The sequence below is a fragment of the Gambusia affinis genome, linkage group LG07, assembly GCF_019740435.1.
Source record: "Gambusia affinis linkage group LG07, SWU_Gaff_1.0, whole genome shotgun sequence".
Lineage (NCBI taxonomy): Eukaryota > Metazoa > Chordata > Actinopteri > Cyprinodontiformes > Poeciliidae > Gambusia > Gambusia affinis.
In genome coordinates this window covers 21,434,115-21,459,649 of record NC_057874.1, presented here as the reverse complement: position 1 = coordinate 21,459,649, position 25,535 = coordinate 21,434,115, and the positions used below count along the sequence as shown (strand labels likewise).

Below are 25,535 nucleotides of genomic sequence, written 5' to 3'. Positions count from 1 at the left end.
GTCTTCAAGTGCCTGCACTCAGTCTGAATGTCATTAATTCAGCAGCAGACAGGTAGAACATAGGTAGGTGTTTGTATAGCTACTGAAATATCAGTATGTTTTGGTGAAAGATAGCAAACACAGATCCAAATATAAATCGTAGGCTAAGAAACAAATATAAATGAAGCAGGAAAAACAAAAAAAGGTTAGGTTATGTTGTAAGGTTACAACTCTGCCTCTTGGAAATAACCAGAAGTATTTTTTTAAATCTCATTGTTTGCTGATGTTGCATTTGTTGCATGTAACCATGCTTCTGTGATCACTTTGCTTTATTATCACCATCCTCATGCCTTTATTTTATGACAGAGCCATTTCTCACCAAGACACACTCTTCGAACTAATTCATTTTCCAGAGGGAGGATTTATCTTCCATTTCTACACACAAACAGAAACACAATCAGATTTTCTTTCCAATGAAAATGAGGGAAAAAGGGCTTTTGTTTCCAGAGAATGTATTTTAGAAAAAAAACTGTGGCACATTCCTGATGATCACGTTACGCTTCTGAATATAAACAGTCTGCATATAAAACATGGTGCTGACTGGTGCATTCATTTTCTCTGCTACTTGACTGATTAAATATTGTTATCTTAATGTTTGCCTGTTCGTAATATTAGGGTTTCAAACCTTCACGATGCAATAGTTAATATTAAAAAAAAACTTTAAAACATTAAATAAATGAAATTGGTTTTTCAACATTGATATAGTCATGTAAAGCATAGCTTTCAAATTCACACGTATATATTTTTTTCTCCACATGATCACTTAAATAGATATAGTAAACACTAAAACAGTTATCTGTTGATTAAGTTAATTGAATAATTTATGCAAACTGTTTTGTCACAGATAAGGACATCAACCAAGGAAAGTAAATTTCTAATTATACCCATCATAATTTAAACTAAACAGTTTAGTCTGTTTTTATCAAACTCTAATTTGATTGTCTAAAATAGTCTAGTTCATTTGGGGAGATTTGAATAGGAAATAAAACTGGTGCGAAAACAGCAAACTCTAGCTTGCCTAAAAACCTAGGTCTTGGTTGGGTTGAACTGAACTCCGGTGTAGTTCAAATGCATATGTGAATTTCAATGCAGACTTTTAGTTATCAGCTCATCTTCTCTCCATCTCACCAACCTCTCAGGGAACATTTCTTTCTTCACCCTCATTTCCTCCAGAGGGTTCATCCAGATTTATCATTTGCTGTCAACATGTCTCCTAAAGCTCGACGTCCCCATGAGCCTCTTCTTTAACTTCCCTTCAGCTGCTAAGTAAATAAACATTCCATCTTTTTTTAAAAGGTGAACCCCTATTGTGCTCAAAGCAAAACCTTTTAGGAGCTAAGAGGCGTTCTTTAAGAATTATGTAGACTTCTTTTTATCAACTACTTGATGAAAAGTTAAAAACAGAATTTAGGAAGCCAACATTCTGTATTTTGAACAAAATTTGTTTTTGATTTTAATATAATGTTTATAATTATTGCCCTATGATCTAAAAGTTCAATATTTGTTTGACTCCCTTGCGATCCACTAAGCAGCAAACATCTGTCCTTTTTACTGCTCTACAATCATTTTTGCAATCTGTGTTTGTTTGGGTTTTAGGGAGGTGATGAAAATAATCAGCTTTGTTTTATGTAGACTAGATATGTAGACTGCAAACTAAACATTCTGACCAGAAGAAATGAGGTTAAAAATGACACAAAAACTGGTGACAGAGCACACCAAGTGGATGAGGAATAAAAAATGTGTTGCTGCTTGTGTGAGATCATACTTTTCTAAAAATGGCTGTAATATCGCACAGGTTATTTCAGTTTGGAGTGTGCAAAAAGATTTGATCATTTCTCATGATCAGAGGGCACATCTGTACACAATAACCGCAGAGGATGAATAAATCTGCACCCACGGGTCACTTTACATAATTGTGGTGTTAATGTTGCTTCCAGGTTTGGCTTAGATCATAATGATGTCATGTGAAACTGCAGATTAATTTGACATCATTTCATCCAGTATGTATGGGTTAATCCAATTATTTTCAGTTTGACATTTCTGACTTCCATCATTAGGCCCGGGCAGCGAAGCCCTGTGATGGTCTATTGTTTTTGTACTGTTTCTTATTCTTATTTTTCTGCCCCCCAAAGAGGGGGCTTTTTGGGGGCTTTATCATATTCAAAAACTCACCAAACTTGGCGGATGCAAGCCTGTTTAAAAATTTTGTATTTTAAGTTTGTTGCAAAAATTGCAGGAAAAAAATGGCTCAACGGCGCCACCTAGTAATTTTCAAATCCAGAAATCCATAATAAAATGTGGCGGGCGTGTCCTAATTTCTCTATAGCGCCCTCTAGAATATTTTAAATAATCAGCCCCAAGCCATGCTTTAACTTAGAATTACGAAACTTGGTACACATTACAGAGCAGTCCTGATCACATTGTGATGATCATTTTATGTCATTACCTTTGCCCCGCCCACTTCCGACAGGAAGTCACCTTTTTTTCCTGCTGTATGTCTAACTTTTTCTCTGTTATTTATATGGATTTAATCATGTGCAAACTGAGATAAATGATAATATAATGAACTCTGTCAATGCTGGCTGAACCGTGTGGGCGTGACCAAATGGTGATACAATTGTCATATTCATACAATTGTCTTTAAATCACGCATTGATGATCCGATTGGCACCAAACTCGATATGAAAAACCTTTGTTCACCTCTAAAGAGCCCAAAAGTTTTGAAATGTAATTTGACCCCACTGCGCCCCCTAAGTTAATACATCAGCCGTATCACGACGCTGCATCGATCGATTTGCATCAGATATTTTGTGAGTCGTCCGGGAGCGCTGCCGAACCCATTCACGTGTATCACCTGGCGGTCGGGCAGGGAAACTGTGTGCCGGAACCCCGCGGTGGCCAATAGGCCGGAGCGGCGCTTGGCTGCAAGGGCCGCATGAGGTTGCTTTGCAACTTTAATTCCTGTTACATTTCATCTGATTCTTTTACAATCAGAGTTTGAACAATTTTCTTAAACCTAACTAATTAGCCAAAATTGTGGAAAATGGGCTTGACTGATGGTTTGGTAAGGTTTTACATAAATGTGAGGAAGTAGAAGTTAGACTAAATGAAGGAACAAACTGGCTGCCAGCCAGTAGTTTTACTCAGACAAATGCCAACACTTTTCTGTCAAGCAAACTCTAAACTAGAGCCAGTACTGAGAGGGCAGTCTGTTCCTCAGTTTAGAGAGAAATAACCCCTTTGACATGTTTTCAGTGTACATACTTAGTTTTGTTGTCCAGCTAATTGTTTTTGGCTCTGATTTAACTTTTCACATCTTTACATGATTTTTTTTAAAACAATCGTGATCTTTTTACATGTTGCTAGATGGTTTTTAGTGTTAATTAATGAAGATTATGTCACTATTGCAACTGGGAGGTAAGGAGATCATGATCATTCCATTTAGCATATTTATGTAAACATAGTTAAATTATACTTACAGTATAGAACAGTTTAAATGTTTACAGTCAACCAGATTTTACAACTGTAATTAATATACCAATAAAACAACTATAGTTTCAACATAGATCCTTTTGCAGAAATACTAATCTGTAGAAATTGTCTTCTCAAACTGCAAATTTAATACTGAGCCCAAAACCAAATCTGTGGTGTTGCTTGCCCAGGGCGTCAAACAGGCTAGGGATGACTCTGATTGTACATCAATGACTTTCAACTAACTAACATACAGTTAGTTCTGTAGTCCTGTTGCTAATTGTGCAAATAAAACCACTCTACTTTTTGTCACAGACAATAATCCACAAAACGTGAATTCAGTCAGGGATGCTTCAACAATGATCCAGAATTTTGATTCTGCTGCAGCTTTTAAATGTTGGTATTGAACATCTGTTAATACTTGGATCAGACAATTTTCTTTTTTGGATTGAAAAAAAATTATTTATCTGTATGGACTTGTTTAAAGCAAATAATTGTACTTTAAACAAAATAGGGATATTAGATGAATATTTTTAAAAGTTAGAATTGTTTTAGTGATATTCCACAAACCAAGAAAGTTATCAAATGATTTTTATAGTTACTGAATTATTGTCACATTTCTCAAATGAAAGCAATTTTATTTAAACTAATTAATTGAGGAATGGCACAGAGAAATAGAGATCAAATTGTCAGATTTAGGGTATTTTTTTGAGGGCGGGGTGAGAATTCTCTGAGAATATTTGTTGATCACTGGCACCATTCTGCCATTCAGCTGCACCCTGACAAAACAAAAACTTGAAACACTGTATAGTCAGTGCCCATCCGTCTCTCAGTCTGTCAGTCTTGTCTCGTTGGAAAGACATATTCCTCTTTGCCACCACCTGGAAATGTCAGTCAACCCATAAATAAATGCAGATACATTTAACAAACATTAAATTTAAGAGTAGATAAGCAGATAAACAGAAACCTGATACAGAAGCATAAGGTTTCTGTTTAGTGTATCTGCAAAACCAGTCAAGATCATCATTACAACTTACCAGTTTTCCTAATTTTTCAGTAGTTTAAATGAGTGTTTTTCTGTTGAAAGACATCATGACCGTTTTCTTGAATCTCTCCCAAGACAATAAAAACTGCTTACCTTCTATTGATTTCTCCACTTTATTCCTCTTTCTTATTCTGCGGACTCTTCGTTTTTGCTGACCATCTGTATGTCTTGCATTTTTCACCTGCAGATAACAGTTATCTGTAATTATTTGCAACGATGCAATGATCAATAGAGCTAATATAAAATAGTTTAAGATCATCCTGGCTGAAACCGGAAATAACATTAACATAAGAGGGTTTGAGTGCAGAAGTCAGCGGTATGACGATTAAGGAGATGGGATAGGAGATGGACATCGAAATGTATTCTGAGTGGGGCTTTCATCTGAACTGCTGAGTCATGCTTTTAATACCAACACAAGCAACAAAGCAAGAATAAGTAAGAGCAAAGTGACGTAACTTCCTTAAACAGTTTACACACATATATTTCTGAGTCTAGAACATGTTGAAATGATAAACGATGGAAAACTCTGAAATATTAAAGATCAAGGTGTGAAGAAAAAAAGTGACTCCATATTTAAATCTGTTTTCTTTTTCAGATGTGTTGTTCATTTATTGGTACAGAAACTGATAATTCAGTCTTTTCACAATACAATTAAAGTAAGACTTCACAGAACCAGCGGGGGTTTGTAAAATCGATTGTTTATTGTACTAAATGGATAGTTTTGATTTTGTGGAAGTAATTAAAAAGGAAATATCCAAAGTGACATTCTTCTATTCTGATATAATTCCAGCCTTGAAAATCTCATAAGTTTATGTAAATGTGTTAACCTTTACTTGACTGTCTTTTATAGTAACCAATAATTTGCATTGTACAATATTGTTTGTTGATTCACAGAGATCTAAAAAAAAAAAAAACTTTTAAGTGAGTTCAAATTAGAAATTTTACTCAATTTGTGAAACACTTTTTGTCATTGTCTTGATGGGTGTGGATGAAGGGGATCAAAATGCAAACTGGTAACCAGGAGATAATGATTAAAAAATGGTTTTAATTGCAAACACAAAAGAGTTACAAAAAAAGACTGCAGGGAGCCAGAGAACAACCAGAGTCCAGGAACATGAGACAAAAGGAGTTTAACATGAGGAACCAACAGTGAGTGGATGAAAGAGAGGTGATTAAATACTGGGAGAGTGAATGTTGAAACAGTAGACCAGACCTGATTGGCTAACTGGGTGCAGGTGTGAGGGGAGAGAAGGCAGAGAGAGAGAGAAACACACACACACACACACACACAGTGAAAGAGAGAGAAGGGGAGATAGTTCCCCTATTATAAATAGGGGAACTAGGAACTAGACATCAACCAAGCTGTACTCTTAACCAATCAGGAAATTCAACTAAAGAATTAATCAAGTTTACACATAAATGTCCCAATTTGCACAGAAATATTAGGTTAGCCCCATTAAAGCCTAATTTATAGTTTAACTGCAAAAACAAAAATTGATTTAGGGTTTAGTGTGTTGGGCTGAAGTTTCAGTGATTTATATATGCAGTATATTAGAGGACCAAATAACACTTCTTAACAGCTCAACCAAAACCCATCTTAAGCCCAATCTATAACATTTAGAGAGTTTGCCCTTTTCTTAATTATATAGTCCAATATAACAGTTGCAAATGTAACATGAATGACAAAATAAAAGCTCAGCATTTTTTTATTCCAAAACAGAAAACGTAACTCAGTAAATCCACATAAACATAATTTACATCACCTGTTCTAAATGTCAATATTTGCCATTTGATCTAGTTTAAACATGTTCCTTTTGATTGCAGGATTAGTAATCTCCCCCTTGTTTGCAAGATTCTTGTTTTACTGTTAATAAAATGTATGTTTAGCAGAGATTTATCACATGATGAGGTGGGGGAGAATTTGTCATTTTGCTGTGTGGGCTTTAACAAAGCCTGCTTCACTGTGTTTTCTCTCTATGGTGTTTTAGCTTGTTTTCACTTTCAAGCAGCTCCTCAAACAAAACCAGATGAAGTGACTGGTACATGGCGAATGTTCTGAGGGTGTAAGAGGGACTGGGAGTGTGCTGAGAGGGTTACAGGGGGTAGAGGGAAAAAAAAGAGACGGAAATAGAGTTGTTTGCGAGTTTATTTTGAGCTCCATTACCCCTATTACAGATGAGTATCCACTCTCCTCTAAAAGTTGAGGATGCAGGTGGCCCACTGAGGAAAGCACCTATCAATCTCCTGCTGGCCATCCACCTATCTGTCTGCCCATTTATTCATCAGCTCATCTGATGACAATCCTCCCAGTCTGTTCCACTCTTCTTCTGCCTCTCCTCCATCTTTCACATAATCAGTCCATCAACAGATCCATCTGTGCACCCATCTAGCAATTCATCACCCCATCCATTTATCTACGCGTCATTCATCCATTTGTCTATCATCCATCCATCCATCTACCCATCTATTCTCACACAGTCCTACTTCCATGTGTTTCCAGCTGCTGCTCCTCGGTTGTTTGAAGTGCCTCACATGGATACAATGAGCTGCAGCGTTGGACCTCCAAACGGATAAATGCAGAACAGACAAGCTCTTCGATCAATATTTAGAGGAGTCTGCATTCATGTGACTCAATAATCCTGTAAGAGACACTTGTAGTAAATAATGAACCATTGTTTGAAGGAGTGGATGATGGAGTTGATTACCAAGAGGGATAAAAGTAGTAATTGAAATGGATTGGTGTTGGGAGGAGTTTATTTTGAAATGTGCAAATAAACAACAACAAAACCCAAAAAAACAATAAAAGTAAAACTGCTCAGTACATAAAAATACCAGTATGTAAACATATACACAGCGAGAGAAACTGCTAAAAAGAAAATCTGTTTTAAATGTGTTCTACAAAATAAAGGTATACAGACAGTAAAGAGAAAGAATGAATACATTGAAATTATGGTTTAAAAAAAAAAAAACAAAAAAAAAAAACCACAGTATTCCTGTCTTATTCACCATTCTGGAAAAGTTGTGTGGAGGCAAGGTGAACATAGTTCTACTTTCAGTCTTGTTTGTCACAGTTTAAGTCCCAGTCTAATGGTCTCACCATCGATATGGGCAAAATATTGTATATAACTATCCTATATAGTCTTGATTAAAAAGACCAACACACATTCTTGAATAAAATGTTCTCGTCTTTCTTATTTTAAAGAATGGCTAAGAGAAATTAGCACCTGTGTCCTATTATGGTTAAACTCCACATAAATAAGAAGTCATGTATGTGATTAAAGTATGTTATTAAAGTTCCCAAAATTTTAACCAAATTTTAAAAAAACACTTCAGTTCTATGTCGTCTGTATGGACTTTTATGGGTTATATCTGGAGATGTTTTTCTCCACTTGATAAATATACTGAAATTAAAGGGTGGAAGTTTATAAAAGGAAAATGTGAAAAGAGTGAAATACTAGAAGGGATTATATTACACTACCGGTCTGCCTACACCAACATGAATTTATTTCAAAGAACACTTTTCTTAAAGTTTTTTATTTCTTAAAAATACTTTAAGAAAAGTGTTGTTTTTTTCTGCAAAACCCCAAAACATTTGGGTTTCTGCAAAACATTTAGACATAATCACATAGCTTATGTCATCACATACTAAGTAATGTCCTGTGGGTAAAAAACAATCATAATCGCATTGCTTTCTGTTGAGCCTATGAAACATTCAAGTAGTAAACATAAACAGTAACAAACTATTTATTTGCACTTCTCTTGTTATGATGGTCAAAAAAGTTCACCTGTTTAGCATTTGGTATATTTCAAATTGTGGGTGTACTTACTTCTTTAGGAATTTTTCCAATTGACTATTTTAGTTACATAAATGTGATGATGGAATTTGTTGTTTTTTGTAAACTTTTAGCTGTAAGCTGCCATTAGAAAACAAGCCAACCATTCATTTTTCTTGATACTGTCTGTACCTGCAAACGCAGGGATAAAGAATACTATTGTTGTATTGGGGCCTTTAGCAACAGTAACAGTTAACTCAAGACAAGTGTAGTAAATAATAAACAAAACAAATGTTGCAAATAAAATACAGGAATAAACCTTTTTGTCTGGGAACAATAGAAAGCAAAACCATCTGAAGGATGATAGAGCCTGAAGATTTTTACTTTTGTGACTTTTCTTACCGTTTTATTTGTCTAATCCTGAACTTTACAGATGTGGAAAACATAACATTTTAACATCTTTTACTAATATTAATAAAAAACTGTCTGGTTTATTTCTGGTATGTCCTCCTGTCTCGACAGAGAAGATTTTCAGCTGTCTGCGGAGGAAAATGTAGCTGATAATGTCGAGAAGAGGAAAGACAAATGCAGAAGGAAGAGCTTAGCTGCCATTGCCTGACACCCCTCCAGGCCAACCATTAGCGAGCGAGAGGCAATCACCATTTCATCAATGTTCACCGCACGGCCTCTCCCCCTCTCTTTTTATTTATGTCTTCTTTCTTTTCAGTTGTTTTTCTCCAACTCTCATTTTTATTCTGTTTTCATCACCTTCGACGAGCCCTTCTCTCCTCCCTTCAGTTGACTGTGGTGGTGGACATATCTCCTCATCAGCCGCTGTATGAACTGATGAATGCTGATTTGAGTGAGGAATACAAACCCACTGGGAATGCGTGTATGTGCATGTAGGCGTGTGTGTGTGTGTGTTTCCGTCAGGCATGTGTGATGTATATGGAGCCACCTGAGGGCGACCTGCTGCAGTTCCAGCAGCGGTGTTACTGTGGGATAATGGATGAGGTCTCCCTCGTTTGTCTCATTACAGGTCCCACATAAACGCACCCGTCCTCCACACAAACACACATTCGCTGGTTTGCTGTCACTTCGCTGCCTCTCTGAGAGGCTTCACTCCCAGGCTTATCGGCTTAAACCAGTCCTGACAGTGCCAACATCTTGTCTTGAGGGTGCAGGACATTATGAAACAATTACTCCTTTAATTGACAGTTAATTAATCTAAAGTCAATTTGACCTTGCCAGTTTCACTTTGAGATTGAAGGCTGTGTTGAAGATGAGGCTAAGGTGAAAGTCTGATGGCGGGATGAGGAGAGGAGAGCAGGTAGGAAGGGATGGAGTGAAATGATAGACCATATCGCTACACATGCAGGAATCACTGACTATCTCCTTGTCAGAGTAAAGATATATAGACCTCATGAGTGTGGGATCCTGCTTGATGCTAAACATTACGCCTTATCAGACAATTAGCTTATTGTGCTGGCTTGATCAGTTAGATGTTAATTATGTTTCTCATCTGAAAATTCAGCAGGGGCGTCTTGGCCACAGATTTTATGTATGCGAGACTTTTAAGTTTCTCTAATTTAGCTTTTTTTAAATCAAATGTTGTGAGATAAAACATCTATGTCTGATGTTTGTCAAAGCTTTCCCTTGAAACAAAAACACTGCAAGTTGTTCAGGATGAATCTGATTAAGAATATTGTATGCGATCACTGCACTGCCTTTGGCAGTACCTGTGAAGCAGAGGTGGATCTAAAACAAATCTACATTGGGAGCGGGGGGGCAAAGGAGTGGCAAGAGGTGTTGGCGTGCTGTCAATCCTGGACCTGCTTGATGAAGTGTGTGAAAATCTCTGGTATGTAAATGGAGTCAACAAAATACTCACAAAAACACTTAAATCTATTTCCTATATCATTGCCTTTTCTAAGAAAAGATTGATTTGAAGTACAAATGTAATTTGTCTCATCTGTCTGGTGTATTTTTTTTTTCCATTTCTGTGGCTTCAGGCATCAGGTGGCTCTTAAGATTGAAGATCTCTAGAAATTTAGCTTGTTCTGTGAGGTTTCTGTTTCATCATGAAATCGCAAAGAAATGTTTTGAGTGGTTGTAAAAAGCAACATTTGAACAAGGATGTTAATTTCATTCTGCTTTTAATAAAACACCTTGTCTTATTATTAAAATATTTCATTATTCTAAGTACATATATATTTTTCATAGCCATACTTTTGTATCCATTCTAAGCAATCACAGCATTCATTTGCCATCTTTGGATGTAGCAATTAGCTACATTCACTCATTTACTTGGGTAACATTTTGAAAAAAAATATACTTTTAGAGATACTTTTTACTTTTATTTGAGTAAGATTATTATAAGTTACTCTTACTTCACTAAAATTTGCGGATGCTCCATGAGTAATTTCACTTAACGAAGAGCAGACATGTTTTAACCAAGAATGCACCTCACACAGACATACTTCATGTTAAAGTGATTTCTCCTGTTTGCTCAGAAGCTTTGTTGTTTTAAAATGATTTCCTGTCTGGGGAGCTTGTTGAGCTGTAATTTTGATCTTATAGTGATCTATAAAACTTCAACCCTTAAAACAGCAAACCTTAAACACTTTTCATATTTAACAATTCATAAACTGCTCTTGTGTTTAGAGTAAACAAAACTAGCTTGGGAAGAATGCTAATGCTCTTAAAATAAAAAAATAAATAAAAAAAATCACACACACAAGTGAGTCACTGTCTATTGTTTAAGCTATTAATAGACGTATAAAACAAGGACATCTGTCACCTTCAGCGGACATTTAATTTTATTGAAAACTTAATTGGATTTTTACTAAGTGTGTTTCCTTTTTATCCCCATTTCATTGCATGACAAAGGAAGAGCAAAGTTTTGAAATGCAGGAGCACTGAGCTACCTTCAGCTTCAATAGTTGCTTAAGTTCAGCTACTATTTATCTCTTGAGAAAAAAGGACATGTGGCACATTTTAGGATTTTCATATAACTTAATGGAAAAAGAGAGAAGGAAAACTCTTGTAAAAGGAGATAACTTATGTTCTGCAATTAAAATGACTCTTTATTGGTCATAAAACATGCCCACAAGTGTTTTTCAACCCTGCATGTTTTATGCATTTCCTGAGTTCAACACACATGATTTCAAGTGATGGCTGATTAACAGACTTTTGAAAAACTACAAATATCTGAATCAGTTTTGCTAAAACTGGTTCAGTTTAGTTTTCCCTGAGAAACACAAAGTTTGAAATAATGTTTTAATACTTAAAACAGCTTTAAAATGTCTCACAACTTTATTCCAGACATGTTTAGTGTGTCATATGGACTGGGCCGGATTTTAGCAGGGGCTTAGCAGGGGCTATTTTGTGAATGGATAGGGTCAGAATTTAATCAATGACTGCATGATTTTGACAGCACCGATGAAAAATGTTCCAATTTGTTCTGGCAAACGTCCATCTTGAATGCTTGCTTGTTATTGGTCCACTTTTGACGCATCTTACGCATTGGGGAGGAGGAGCGTCAAGGGAATATTATTTTACAATGGCGGACAACAGAAAATATGACAGCGGAGCGCAGAAAAGAAGGAAGAGAAAAGAAAAAGAGCATCGCGCCAAAGAGGCGACAATCAAAATGCCTAAACTGACAGGCTTTTTTAAACCTGTTAGCGGAGATGGAGCAGAAACATCATTATCCCCGCTCCTCAAACCCTTAGCTATGCTAACACCGGCACTAAGATCCCACCAGAACCTTTAACCGTGACTGAGTCGGTGGCTGGACTGGCGTCTGTGGAGTCAGAGTTGGTGGAAGCGGGATCTTCTTCCGCAGATGGAAAGACGACTGTGGATCCGTACAGTACCGATCCGGCGCATTTGAAATTGACGAGTCCGGCGAGCTTTATGGGCTGGCGAGGACGGAGAGCTGTCAAAATATGAATGTTGGCTTTCAAGCATCAGAACGGGTGTACAAGCATCAAAAGCGTCACTTCTCCAAATCTCACTTTAAAGCAGCAAGATGTTAAATGGTGAGTCGTCGAAGACCGTGGCTGCTCTACTCTCCATCCACGGAGCTGCATTTTGTTTTGCATGCCGCATTTTCAGCAATGCTAATACTCAGTCAAACTTTGAAACTGGTTTCAGTGACTGGAAAACGCATAACTGAGCATAAATGACTTTAAAAAATCCTTCAGAGGGCAGCACTTTGGACTTACCTGGGTCAGGATATTTTCTGAAAACTACAGTATGCCTGATCTCTTTTTTCCAGAAGATATTGTTTATATCCATGTTCTGTCTGACTGGCAGAGAAGCACTTTTTTGACATTTATTTCCTCCACTATTTACCAAGAACTTTAAAACCAAAGAAAAAGTTTGAGTTTTGATATATTCCACTTGTACTTATATGGACTTGTAAATGCTGGGGATATTTGTATGAATATTGTTTTACTCGCTTTGCTTTGTAAAAGTATATTTGAGCATTGCACTTTCTTGCACTCAATCTGTTTTATGTGTTGAAGTCCAGGCAACAATAACTATTCAGTGATTTTTATTTTGTGATGCAAGCATCATATTCTAGTTTCAACCCCAACATGTGGTTTAGTCTTTCTAGAAAAGAGTTCAGAGTTGTTTGTAGTTTGTGACAACTGGCTTATTAAAGTTGTAGGTTGTCAAAACTTACTGTCTGGTCATTTTCTGCTCATCCTCTAAAACAAAACAAACACATACACTGTGTGTATTTGTGTTTCTTTACTTTATATATATGTACAATATATATATTGTACATATATATATACTATATATATATATATATTATATATATATATATATATATATATATATATATATATATATATATATATATTGTATGTGTTTGTTTTGTTTTAGATGAGCTGAAAATGACAGAAAAAGTTTTGACAACCCAACAGTTTAATAAGCCTATATATATATATATATATATATATATATATATATATATATATATATATATATATATATATATATATATATTTATTTATTTATTTTTCCTGCATATGGACATAAAAGCTGTATTTATACTGAGATTAATTTACACACATGACGAGAATTAAATGACTTCTTACAGCACTAATTACAGAATTAAATTGTATTTGTCTGCATCAGAGTACATGAGACTAAATGCATATGCATTAGATTTTATTAGTTTAAAAAATATGTATAAAATACCCTTCCACTTCACTGTTATTCCAATGTTGACCTGTCACAAAAATCCAAATAAAATACATTGAAATGTGTGGCTCTAAAGTGAAAAATGTAAATAAAGAGTTCGATAGGTATAACTTTAGTAAGGCTCCGTTACTATTGTTCATACAAGCATATCTCAAAACACATTCCATAAGGAGAATATCTTGATTACGACTCTGCACACAGACTGTGTCCTGCTTCTCAAGATTCATCCAGCTATTTTATATATATTTATATGGGTGTATAAAATATATAACAGAATTTCTAGAATATTTCAGAAAGTTATTGCATGCTGCTATATCGATGTGCATTCTGTACATTTATGCCTCGGCATTTCCACAACCACAAGGCCAAGAGACATTTTTTATTCCCCTTTACCCAAGGGGAATAATCTTCACAGCTGTCGCGTTCATCTTATTGCAAACTAACAGCAGTCAGCACACGTCAAAATAGTATCAAAGCCGACCTCAACACAAAGACCACCATTTACATTTGGGTCCTTTTCTCGACAAATGCCATCACTTTTTCTCTATCAAAATCTATGGCATGCTGGGTAAATTTGTCTCCACTTTGTGTTGCTTTGACAAGACAGAACTCCAACTTCATGGCCGACTGAGTTTGTGTGATTAAAGAGATGACAAGCAAAACCATCTGCTTGTCACATCCATCTGTCAGCATTCAGCATCACATCACCATCACTCAAAAACAGTCCACAGAATAGGCGTCACCATGATGCCTCAGAGTGAAAAAAATATAAAAGTTCAGCGAGAAAATTAGAGGGACATTGACAGTTTAAATTTTCTTTCTGTTGGGTGAAACTACAGCTACAAATAATGCAGTAAGGCTTTATATTTAAAAAAAGAAAAATTTGGTATCTGACCCGTAACCTGTGGTCAATCAACAACAATAAAAAAATCATAGCACTTTTGGCATTTGATACATGTTTAACATTCACTTAATTGAAGAATATGGCCCAAAAGATGCTTCAAAGAAGTACTAACCACATATGTAGCTACAGCTGCTTCATTTATTAAAGATGTAGAATCAATAGATAGGTGGTGGAATCAGTTCTGTATTCAGCCTGAAAGAGCCATTGTATGGGAGCGAGAGAGCAGACCAGAGCCAGACAGCCGAGCAACTGATCTGCCTGTACACGCTGCTGTAAACACCGTCCTGCTTCTCAAGATTCATGCAAGTCTAATAAAACAAAATAACACGGAGACCTTAAGGAACACAGCCATATTTTTCTAAAAGCAACAACTTTGAACCTGAACAGTCAGCTGAACTAGAACTCTGACATCAGAGCTGCTCTACAGTTAAGCTACGGGCTTGTGCTTCCTCATGTTTCAGAAGCAAAAAGCCTGAAACGTAATCTGACACTACAACAATAATATATAAAAATAGGATTGGTAAAAGTGAAAATGTTTAAAGCAACATTAAATAAAACAGGAATACTGCTCAGCAACATCTGCTAAAACTTTGAAGATTAAATCATAAATTCTCCAATTATCTCTTAAAACTTTGAAGCCATGCTGTTTTCAGATGCAAACTTGCACTATGCAGTTTTGTTCTTGGGCTATTTTTTCCTCAGTCATCTTTTGCTTTCTTTTCTTTTCCTTTCACCTTTCAAGCCTCTACAATGTCCTCACATCATCAGATAAAAACATAGTCAGCAAGGGGGCCTTTGGGGGCATGTTCACTCATCTTTCATCTCCTCTTTAAGCCCCTGATCATTCCCTCTCAGCTGTCTCCTTCTCCCCCTGTCTCCTTTTCACATCATCCTCTTTCTCTCTTTCTCTCTCTCCTCCAGCAACTTTCTTTCTGTTGGGTGAAACTACAGCTACAAATAATGCAGTAAGGCTTTATATTTAAAAAAATAAAAAGTTGGTATCTGACCCGTAACCTGTGGTCAATCAACAATAAAACCAAATCATAGCCACTTTGGCATTTGATATGTTTTAACATTCACTTAATTAAGGAATATAGCCCAAAAGATGCTTCCAAAAGAAGTACTAACCACATATGTAGCTACAGCTGCTTCATTTATTAAAGATGTAGAATCAATAGATAGGTGGATGGACAGTCGGAAGGTAACCAGCAGCTTGGAGACAAAATTAGTATATGGAGTGTAGAAGCAGGGAGACCACATAAAAGTTCCCTGGATGAGGTGAAGGAAGATTTGAAGAGAGTTGGAGTGACATGAAGGTGAGAGGTGAGAGATGAGCTGCTATGGTGACCTCTAATGTGAGCCACCGGACAAAGGGGAGGAAAGTTTAGTTCCATCAAAGTTTCCTAAATCCTTTCTCCAAAAACAAATTAAATCCAAATCTTATTTGTGATGGCATCTTTACAAGTCTCTGGGGGAGCAGTGTGTGAAGGTAGCTGTGCCAGAGAATGCTTCACTAGGGTAAATCTGGACATTTAGCAACAGATAGTACAAACATAAACCAATCATTGTGATTAATACGCAGCTTAAGATTAAGAATACTCTCAAATTCTTCCCTTTCTTTTATATATATAAAAAAGAGTGGTATTAGCTTTTCTTTCTAAGAAGTCAGAAGATCACACTAATAGTCAAGCTAATACAAGTATGACCTCTGCAGGATTACAAGACAAACTGCTTTGGTCTGAAGTTACTAGATGTTTAAAACGTGATGTAAATAAAACAGGGAATAACTGCAAAACAGTTGTTTCATTTAAAGGTAGGCAGAGATTAAATCATAAATTCTCCAATTATCTCTTAAAACTTTGAAGCAAACATGCATTTTTTTCACTGCATGCAAACTTGCACTATGCAGTTTTGTTCCTTGGGCTATTTTTCCTCAGTCATCTTTTGCTTTCTTTTCTCTTTTCCTTTCACCTTTCGCCTCTACAATGTCCTCACATCATCAGATAAAAACATAGTCAGCAAGGGGGCCTTTGGGGGCATGTGGGAAAATCAGCCCTCATCTTTCATCTCCCTCTTCCAGCCCCTGATCTTCCTCTCAGCTGTCTCCTTCTCCCTCTTCCCCTGTCTCCTTTTCACACCATCCACTCTTTCTCTCTCCTTCTCTCTCTCCTCCAGCAACTTTCTCTCAATCTTTTTCCCTCTCCCTCCCAACTATCTCTAGGATTATCGATTTAGCGCAGGCTGTGATTGAGTCTCACAGGGTGTTATGCGGCCCTAAGGTGTCTTCTGAATGGAGAGCATCATGAGTTATGGACTAACTATAGTCACTCCACCACAACAGCAGAATCACAGACAGACGCTGTATCATCCACACCTCCCACCCCCGTCTCTCTCTCTGACACAGACACACACTCCAACTGAAGTGATTAAACATGGGGAATGTGTGATCTCTGCTGAATAAAAGTAGATTAGATTGAAGTGCTGAAATGGACATAGTGAGGATATCTGGAGTATTAGACTTCACTGGGACATGGCAGCATACCTCTACACTCTAGATTTCAGATGAAACTGGCTAATAGAGCGGCATGCTAACAGGTACGGCCAAAGTTTGTTTTAGCAAACACTTGTGTCCTTCTGGAGATGTTTTTAGAGTGGAGCATCTCTCCCTCATGGATATTTTAGGGGAAGATAGCCCAGATAATTTTAAATCAAGGTTATACGCAGTAGTTCTCAGTGCACAGTATCTTAGCAGTAGTAAATCGCAAAAGCAGTCCAAAGAATCAGTGAAATATTTCCATTTAGTAAATATTTAGGAATTGCAGTTTTAAACATTAAACATTTCTTTTTCATCCCCACTTGTTGACTAATTACAAACAGTCCACCCATCTTTAATTGTGGCACTGAGAGAGTGATGCAATAAGTCATGTACTGATCAGGCTGCTAGTCCACCACAGATATGCAAAGGTTTCTGTACAACTCAAAGTGATTCAGAGAGAGAAATCTAACCAACATGCATGTTTTTGGATGCAGAGGAAGCCAAAATACCCAGAGACAGCCCACTGTGCCTGGCTGAAAACATACAAACTCTACACAGGGAGAACCCTGCTGTGATTCACAGTAAAGAGGCTGTGCAAGGATTTGCAAACAATCATGATTGTAATAATGTTTAACAAAAAGTGTGAGTGGTACAATAAAGCTGTTTCAAAAAGCTTATATATCCAAGTCGGATTTCATTGGTAAAGTTGTCTGCAAAAACTGAAGACTGAAAGATTCCCCCCAAAAAGTGAGAGAAAAAAAATCAGCATGTAATTTTCTAAATTGTTCTAAAACTTCAGTAATAATATGAACAGGCTGCTTTTGCTCCTCTGAATTTAACAGCATTCACCTGAAATGGCGAGATTGATTTCAGAGGCCAGGTCGACCTGACTCCTCCACCAAACCCCTTGATAAGCCTCATATATTATTGATGATAGTTTGGGGAACCTACAATAGGCCTGCATAATTGATTGAACAGCATTACTTTCAGCATAAGACGGTCGCAATAGTTTAGTGTTTGTTTCTAAACGCGTGCTCGGAGGGTTGTAAACCGTGCTGCAACACCGCATCCACACGCCTTCCTCCCCAGCTCCATACCTGCCCCCAAAAGCAAACCGCTCATTGCAATTCGGGAATGCTATTAGGAGTGGCCCCAGAGTCGGCCTCTGCTTAGCAAATAAATAATGGTAATGATGATGATCCCTCATCTTGTCACTGGGGCTCTCCCCAGGCGCCTGGCGGTGCAGGTGGAGGGAGCCTCTCTTGGCCTAATTGGTTTCAACCCTGCAGCCTTCTCTCCAGCCTCCGCTGCTTCTCCGCCTCCCTTTCTCTCTCTCTCCCTCTCTGTGGGCCTCAGGACTCAATCTGTAAACTTGTCTTGTCACTTTATGTGTATGGGTGTCACCACCAACCTTCAATTTATTGCTGCACACAGATAAAATCACAAGTATTAACCAACACTTATGTATTTACGTGTCTTGTTCGCCTCTGATGGACAGACAGGATGGAAAACACCCACAGGCACAATTTAATGCTGCTGCCACTGTCGTCCCCTGTGGTAGGGCAGCTGGTTTTACATTAACAGATTAATGGTGCCAGTCAGGAAACTGTCTCTGTCTGCAGGACTGTCTGGTCCAAAACACTGACCCCTGACACCGTTACCTACATTATTACTTAAAAAAAGAAATCTCAGCTATCTCTCAGGAGTTGCTTAAAATGTAAGAGAAATTGAGATTAATATTCATCCAAATGCGATTGGATAATTGAATTGTAACACCTCAGTGAAAAATGGAGGGAAATAAAATGTGTGTTAAGCATGTATTAAAACCTTAACACACCTTTTTAATTCAGCGCTTCAGAGGATTGGTTTGAAATCATGAAATTAGATCAATTTTCACAAGAAAAAAAAAACCTACAAGAAACTGAAAGTAAAAACTTTCTAAAAAATACATTTTTAAAACCTCGATGAAAAGCCTGAAAAAAGGAAATGTTGCCCCTGACACCTGGAGAAAAAAAAAGAGAGAGAGGTGACATTAGCATCGGCCCAGTGAAGAGGATTTGTGAAATATTTCTCTAAAAATCAATACCTTCTCTGCTACAGTAGGCAAAGAGGATCTCTAATATAGTTTTATGTTATTATTTTTCCTCAGACATTGCAACATTTCTCTGCGGCTGGCAGAGGGAAGATGGATTTTCTCTTCGACTAGATGCTAAATGTGATTCTGAATGTGGCGGTTCAATGAGATGATGCAGAACCTGAGCTCTTTAAAAAGGGATGCGTCTATCTGCACATCCACGGCTGCAGCTTGACGCCCCACAAAGTTGTATACGTTTTTTAATGCTTGTGTAATGCTTTTCTGATACAATTTGCAAATGGCACACTTATTGGTCCTGTGATGCTTGCTGTAACACAAATCTCAAATTTAAAGAAAGGAGGATGTTTATTTAACATTTAGGTTAACTAAATGCTAGAAATTCATGTCACTCAAAACCTCAAACCTGCTTTAAAAGTTTTAATCCCCAAACATGATTCTTCACCAGTCCAATACACTTTGTCTTAGTCTTCCGTGTAAATTAATACTACTCGGTCAGTACCAAACGTTGGCTCCCAGCAGTGTGTTAAATTGGGTTAGCGGCAGTTTAAGTAAGGTTTGTTTTCTTTCCAGTACAACAGCGACCTCTGTTGGATAAACTTAGCAATAAATTTTTACGGCATACAATTACCTTTTAAATGTGTTTTAGTTTTATACATTTATGCTTTTGTTTCATTAAGACGAAGCCAAAAATCCACCTTTTGCTGCGATAACTTGATGTAGGAGTCTCTCAGTCTCACTTTGAGAAATTTCATTTTTGCACAGCTCTTTTAAGGTTGAGTCATATTATTTCATATTAGTTCTCTGTTTGGAGTTAGATTGGGTCTTTCAGTCATTGTCCTGTTTTATGACACAGTTTGGAGTAAACTTCAGCAGTCAAATGGCCAGATATTTGCATATAGGTCAGGTGTGTCCACATGTTTTGACAGTGAAATTGTAGAGCTGAAGGTAGAACCAGGAAACAAAAAGAAAAAAAAAAAAAATCTTTTTTTTTTAACCAAGTAAGCAAATGTTTCTTATTACTATTAAATTTTCTTATTTGCTTATCAAAACAAACAAATCAGTCTGATTTTCTTTAGAAAAAAGGTTTGTAAATGTTAAGTCTAAAGCATAAAAATAATTTCTCTTCTTTTCAAATATTGAAAGGGTGACAATTATGTTACATTTTTAAAGTTTTTTGTTTCATTGGGAAAAACAGAAGATGGGTCACTGAGTTAATAAAATACATCTGCCAAAATTGATTTTGAGTAAAAGTCACTGGATATTTGTAATCCCATGAAGTTAAATTGAAATAAACAAAAAAAAATGAGTAGTAAATAATAGATATATCATTTTCATAAACTTTCCTCTACTTGTTGTCTTTACTCACAAGTGCCTGTGGCACAAAATCCTTCAGAGGGTCACAAATGGCTGCTGAGCATCATTTTGGACATCTACGATTGGACTGCAGAAGATGATTAATTTTGATTTCATATTGAGGTATGAATGGATGTGTTTTGTCTTGTAAAATGCCTTGAGAAACAGCTGTTAATTGATTTAAATAAACTGAACTGAAGTGAACGCGAGGCTTCAAATATTACTGAAGGTTATAGATGAGTTTATGCTTGGATGTTTACCTGAACTGCTCCTCAGTGCACTAAGTATTAGAAATTCTCCTGAAGTGGGCAGATTTATTGCCACACTTATAGCTGTCTCCTCCTCAGTGCCCTTGGCCTTTCACCAGTGTGCTCACCTACACACAAAGACACCAAACCACCTACAGACACACACCAACATGCATTTTGGCAATCCTCCTTCATCCCTCCTGTCTGGAGTGGCAGGGTCACAGGAGGTTGGAGATGACAACACAGCTGCTGTGTTTTCTTCCTCTCAGTGATTTGGTCCAGGGTGGCATGAAGCGGACACTGTTTCCCAGTGGGAAGTGACCCATGTCTGAGGGGTTGCTCTCTTCTCCAGAGGAGGGCTGAAGCCTGGCAGTGCTACCTGCTTTGTAGCTCCTTTCCTCTGACAAACCACCCCCCAAAAAAATCAGGAGGTGTGCCTGGGTGGCTCATCACCTGAGCTCTGTTGAACATGAAAAGGAGAGGAAACTAAATAAAGAGGGAACAAATCTGCATCAGCATTTACAGAAATGTGAAGTGCAGCTGATTCAACAAACAGTGATTAAGTGATTAGATCAGGGACTGAGGTGAAAACTTTGCTCTTTCAAGCCTGTGATCATTAAGCTTTCCTCCAGCATTCTTAAATGTTGTCACACAGTAAACCAATCTAATTACATTGTACTGTAATTAGAGCGCAGTGACTCTAAAAGCAGCGACTTCACCTACAGCTTGACCCAAAACTCTTGAAAGGGATTGGATTCACAATCCTAAGGAAGAAGTTATCCCTGCTGCTGGTGCATGTCTGATACATTTTCCTTCCACTCAACTTCCCAATAATTATGCATGGATAATGAATGTTGCCAGCAGTGTTAAACCCTACAGTGTTGGTCTTAACATTTTTTTAATAAAAATAGTTTTGGTCTTATGTAAAACTAAATTCTTTACTAAAATTTAGGGTTTCCCTTAACTGTTAATGAACAATTTTTAAGATGCATAACAGTTTTGTGACAGACCGCCCAGAAGGAGGATTTCAAGTTCTTGTAATAAACTCTTTTTGATGATATTATAATATTTTGAGATTCAGCTTTAATTAAAACTTCCTTAAATTCAAACAAACCACACGATGCCAGGACATGTTTTCATAGATTTTTTGACTTTTATATTTTTAAAAACAAACAAAAATAACAGATTAAATAAAATTTACAGTAGACATATGCAATCATTGTGCACTTTAACTACTTCTTCTGATACGTTCTGCACGGCTGTCAACAAAAAAACGCAAACACAATGGGGACGTCGGGGCGGAGATTGGGGAACGGGCGGGGCGGTCTTCGGGAAAGAGGAAGAGGGTTGAAGAAGTGAGGTAGAGGGCAGCAAAGAGGAGCAGGGATGAAGAAGGAAGGAGTAAAGGAGAAAAGGAAGGCCTAAACTTCGTCACTCGGGAACAAAAAAAAAATCACTGAATATATAGTTTTCTTTAATTCCTTACATCACTTATATAAATATATTGAACCCTCAAAAAAGGAAAACTTCTGAGAAATAAAGAACCAGCGCAATACATAAATCCACAACAGCAGTAAGGCAAACAGAAAGCAAGAGAGGAGAGCGCAGTGATACATGAGAGGAACAGAGAAGCAGAGAAAGAGAGGAGGAAGCATGAGAGGAGAAATGGCAGCTGGGGAGAGCAGAAAGAGTGCAAACTCTACGTATGAAAATTTATAAATACGCGAGATTCAGAGACAATTGGGAAGCAGCGAGCTGAGGAAAGGGAAATGGAGGGAGGGAGGAGGAAGAGGAAAAGGTTTGACTGAGATTGACTGTCCAGTGTGTTTTTGTTATGTGCTACGTGACCCTGTTACCTGCACTTTGTGTCTCTGTCTGTGTCTCTGTCTGTGTCTTTTGGTTTGTTTGCGTGTGTGTTTGTGTGTAATTGTGTCATAGCAGCACACATTCCACGGCAACAGTGAAACACATGCTTGCGTGTCTTGTGTGCTCTTCTGCTTTATAAATACAAAACAAAACTAATGAATAAAAACAAACAAAAATCTGATTTGCAACCAAACACCAGCCACCTCATGATTCACACCTTCTTCCCTTTTATACATTTGACACATCATTTAACTCAAGTTTGTTTTTCCATTTTGATTTTAAATTGTACACTTAGAGCAGCCCCACTCAGTTGTCCTTCCTTTTCCACCAAAAGTCTCTGTGTCTGTCTCTGTCTGTCTGTGTCTGTCTGTCCTCGCTCTCTCCTCTCGTCTCACTGAGAGCTGGCTCTCTCCAGCACACGAAGGTCATAGTTCTTTTTGGCAGCCCGAAGTTTGAAGAGGCTGGCTCCGCTGTTGTTGAGTTTGAAGGAAGCACTCTGGGCAGCCATGGTGGTGGGGAACACGGCAACTACTGTGTAGAGGTGCGCTGGGTCGTGGCCATCTCCCTTCCCTCCCCCGGCTCCCATGCAGACCCCAGACATCGCGCTGGCTCCGACACAGGGACCTCCGGCTACTCCTCGGCCTCCCTGGGGTTCCTTTAGCCACTGGATCTTAGCGCCGCACATCGACAGCTGGTTGAAAAGCTTTTCGGCCTCCGGACGTGAAATCCCCTCCGGCAGGTCAGTCACCTCGAGTACTCGACTCACAACTGGATGAGAAAGAAGCAGAGATTCACAACATTTTGATTTCAATTTAAGAACTACCCAAATTAGAAAAAACTCCACAAATTGCTCAATACTTTCAGCAAGTTAAATACAATTAAACTTTAGATGACATATCATCTTCAAGTGATATCTAGAGAGACAGTAGCTGTAACAATAAAGCTTGCTTTGAGGTTAGAGTGTGACATGTAGTGATAAAGAACCATTTCTGTGGTCGAACAGGGTCATCTCCAAGGTTACTGGTACTATTTTTAAAAGAATATTACAAACCGTGTCACACATTGCATGAGGAGTGCTCAACATTTGCTCCTCCCATGTATATCTTCATCGTGATACTTAATTTATGAATGCTGACATCCCAAGGGGAAAATATTCCAATGATGATTTTTAAAAAGCAACTTATCTTTGCTGCCATGTTAAAAAATGCTGGCAGCATGACTACATGTGCATTAATCTAAGGTCTGAGACGTACTTAAAAAAAACCTACAATACCAGAGTTTTTAAAGACGATACCCGTGTCTCATGCAGTTTCCAACTTACCAACGTCTGTGGTGCCAAGATCTGTTGATGCAGATTTGAGTGTTTGCTTCTTTCCTCGCGCTCCGTGTTTGATTACTCCTTGACCCTAAACACAGGAACAAATTTTAGAGAGCTCAACAACGCACTGCAATAACTGTGCACAACACCAGGTGGCAACATAAGCAACAAATGGAGGCCTTAACCCTGTGGTGTCCAAAAGCAATCCTCAACAGTTGTTGTTCTGAATGTTTTACATCGTTCATAGGTTCATTACTTAAGGACACCCTGAGGAGGTAACCTGTGTATTGAGATCAGCTGTATTAGAACAGTAAAATGCATAAAACAAGCAGGATTGAAGATGGACACTTAACCTGTAAGCCTGATCATTCTCAGTACATCATGAGAGGAGAGAGTTCAGGCCTGTCACAGACAGGAAGGCCTCTCAAAGTTTATTGTGTCATATTCTAGCAACAGAGTTTACTTCCTTTTTCCTAATAATTCAGAAGATTCAACATTGTAAGTCTGTAGAACAATATTTATTAAAATGAACAAATCATAGTCTGAATTTATCCCTAATGAAGCTTTATTTGACCTTTTATTAATACAAAAAGAAAAACCCAGACTAACCTGGTGGGAGTTATAGGATGACTGGCCATGCATGAGGGGTGGAGGACACAGGCTGTACTGGAGAGGCTGCCCCAATAAAGAGTATCGACCATCACCTGAAGGACATAAAACACACGTCAAGATCGAACTACAAAGTTTAAATGTTTGATTTGAAATAGCTGTGGTCATTAAAAATATAAAAACCATCTTTACATTTCCAAAGCAACAATTTAAACCTTTTAGGAATAATAATAATAATAATAATAATAATAATAATAATAATAATAATAATAATAATAATAATAATAATAATAATAATGAAGAAGCAAATAAACCACAAAAGTATTTTTTTTTCTTTAGCAGGAGGATGACTTTGGTGAATGCAAATGGAAATGCCCAACAAATAGTTTTTACTGAGATACTGTGCTGTGCAGACGAGAATTTCAGACTGATGCAACACCTTATTTTTACGTATAATGGTAATTTCCAAATTCTTGATCTATTTGTCAGTAAAAGAGTGGCTCAGAGTTTAAATAAATATAGGTCAAAGGACAGACATGAGGTAAAGACATGTAGAACGTTTGCCCCCGTGGCATGATGCCAGTCATTTCAGCATGCTGAGGTGGAGTGATCTCACTACTGGTTTGGGGCCAAAAGCCACCTGGTCAAATTAAAAAAAGGCAATACCATGGTGGTGGTGGTGGTGGTGGGGTTATAAACCCAGCTAAAACCCAAAGATGGAGAGGAGTTTTTTTAATCCAACCAGATTTTGATATACAACATTGTTAGTAGATTTTTTTTTAAAGTGTAGGAATGCTTAATAGTTAGGAAATATTTACAAATAAAACTTTTATTATTTTTGAGATAAGAATCTGTCTCTGAGAAATATGAAACATGACGTGGCATAAAGTTTAGGATTCATACAATAAATCTTTATTTACCTCTTCATTTAGGGTGGACCTACAACTAGAGAATATCTGGTTGTACAAAGTACAACATCACTGGTGGCTGTCACAGATTAAAATACAATTTCTTCACTCTCGTCCTCTGGACATTTTGTCCAGGAACATCAGGACCTG

At 37.4% G+C, this 25,535-nt stretch overlaps 1 protein-coding gene across 11 annotated transcripts in view; it reads right to left on the bottom strand.

Moving 5' to 3' along the window:
• Positions 1-21,815: 21,815 nt before the first annotated feature.
• LOC122834013 (R3H domain-containing protein 2) overlaps positions 21,816-25,535 on the bottom strand; it is a 46,839-nt gene continuing 43,119 nt past the window's right edge. For all 11 annotated transcript variants that reach the window (XM_044122065.1, XM_044122068.1, XM_044122072.1 and 8 more), the window contains 3 exons: positions 24,478-24,572; positions 23,872-23,956; positions 21,816-23,318 (listed from right to left, as the gene is read on the bottom strand). In XM_044122065.1, coding sequence (XP_043978000.1) covers positions 22,942-23,318; positions 23,872-23,956; positions 24,478-24,572 — 557 coding nt within the window. In that variant the 3' untranslated portion in view covers positions 21,816-22,941. The remainder of the gene's footprint in view (positions 23,319-23,871; positions 23,957-24,477; positions 24,573-25,535) is intronic.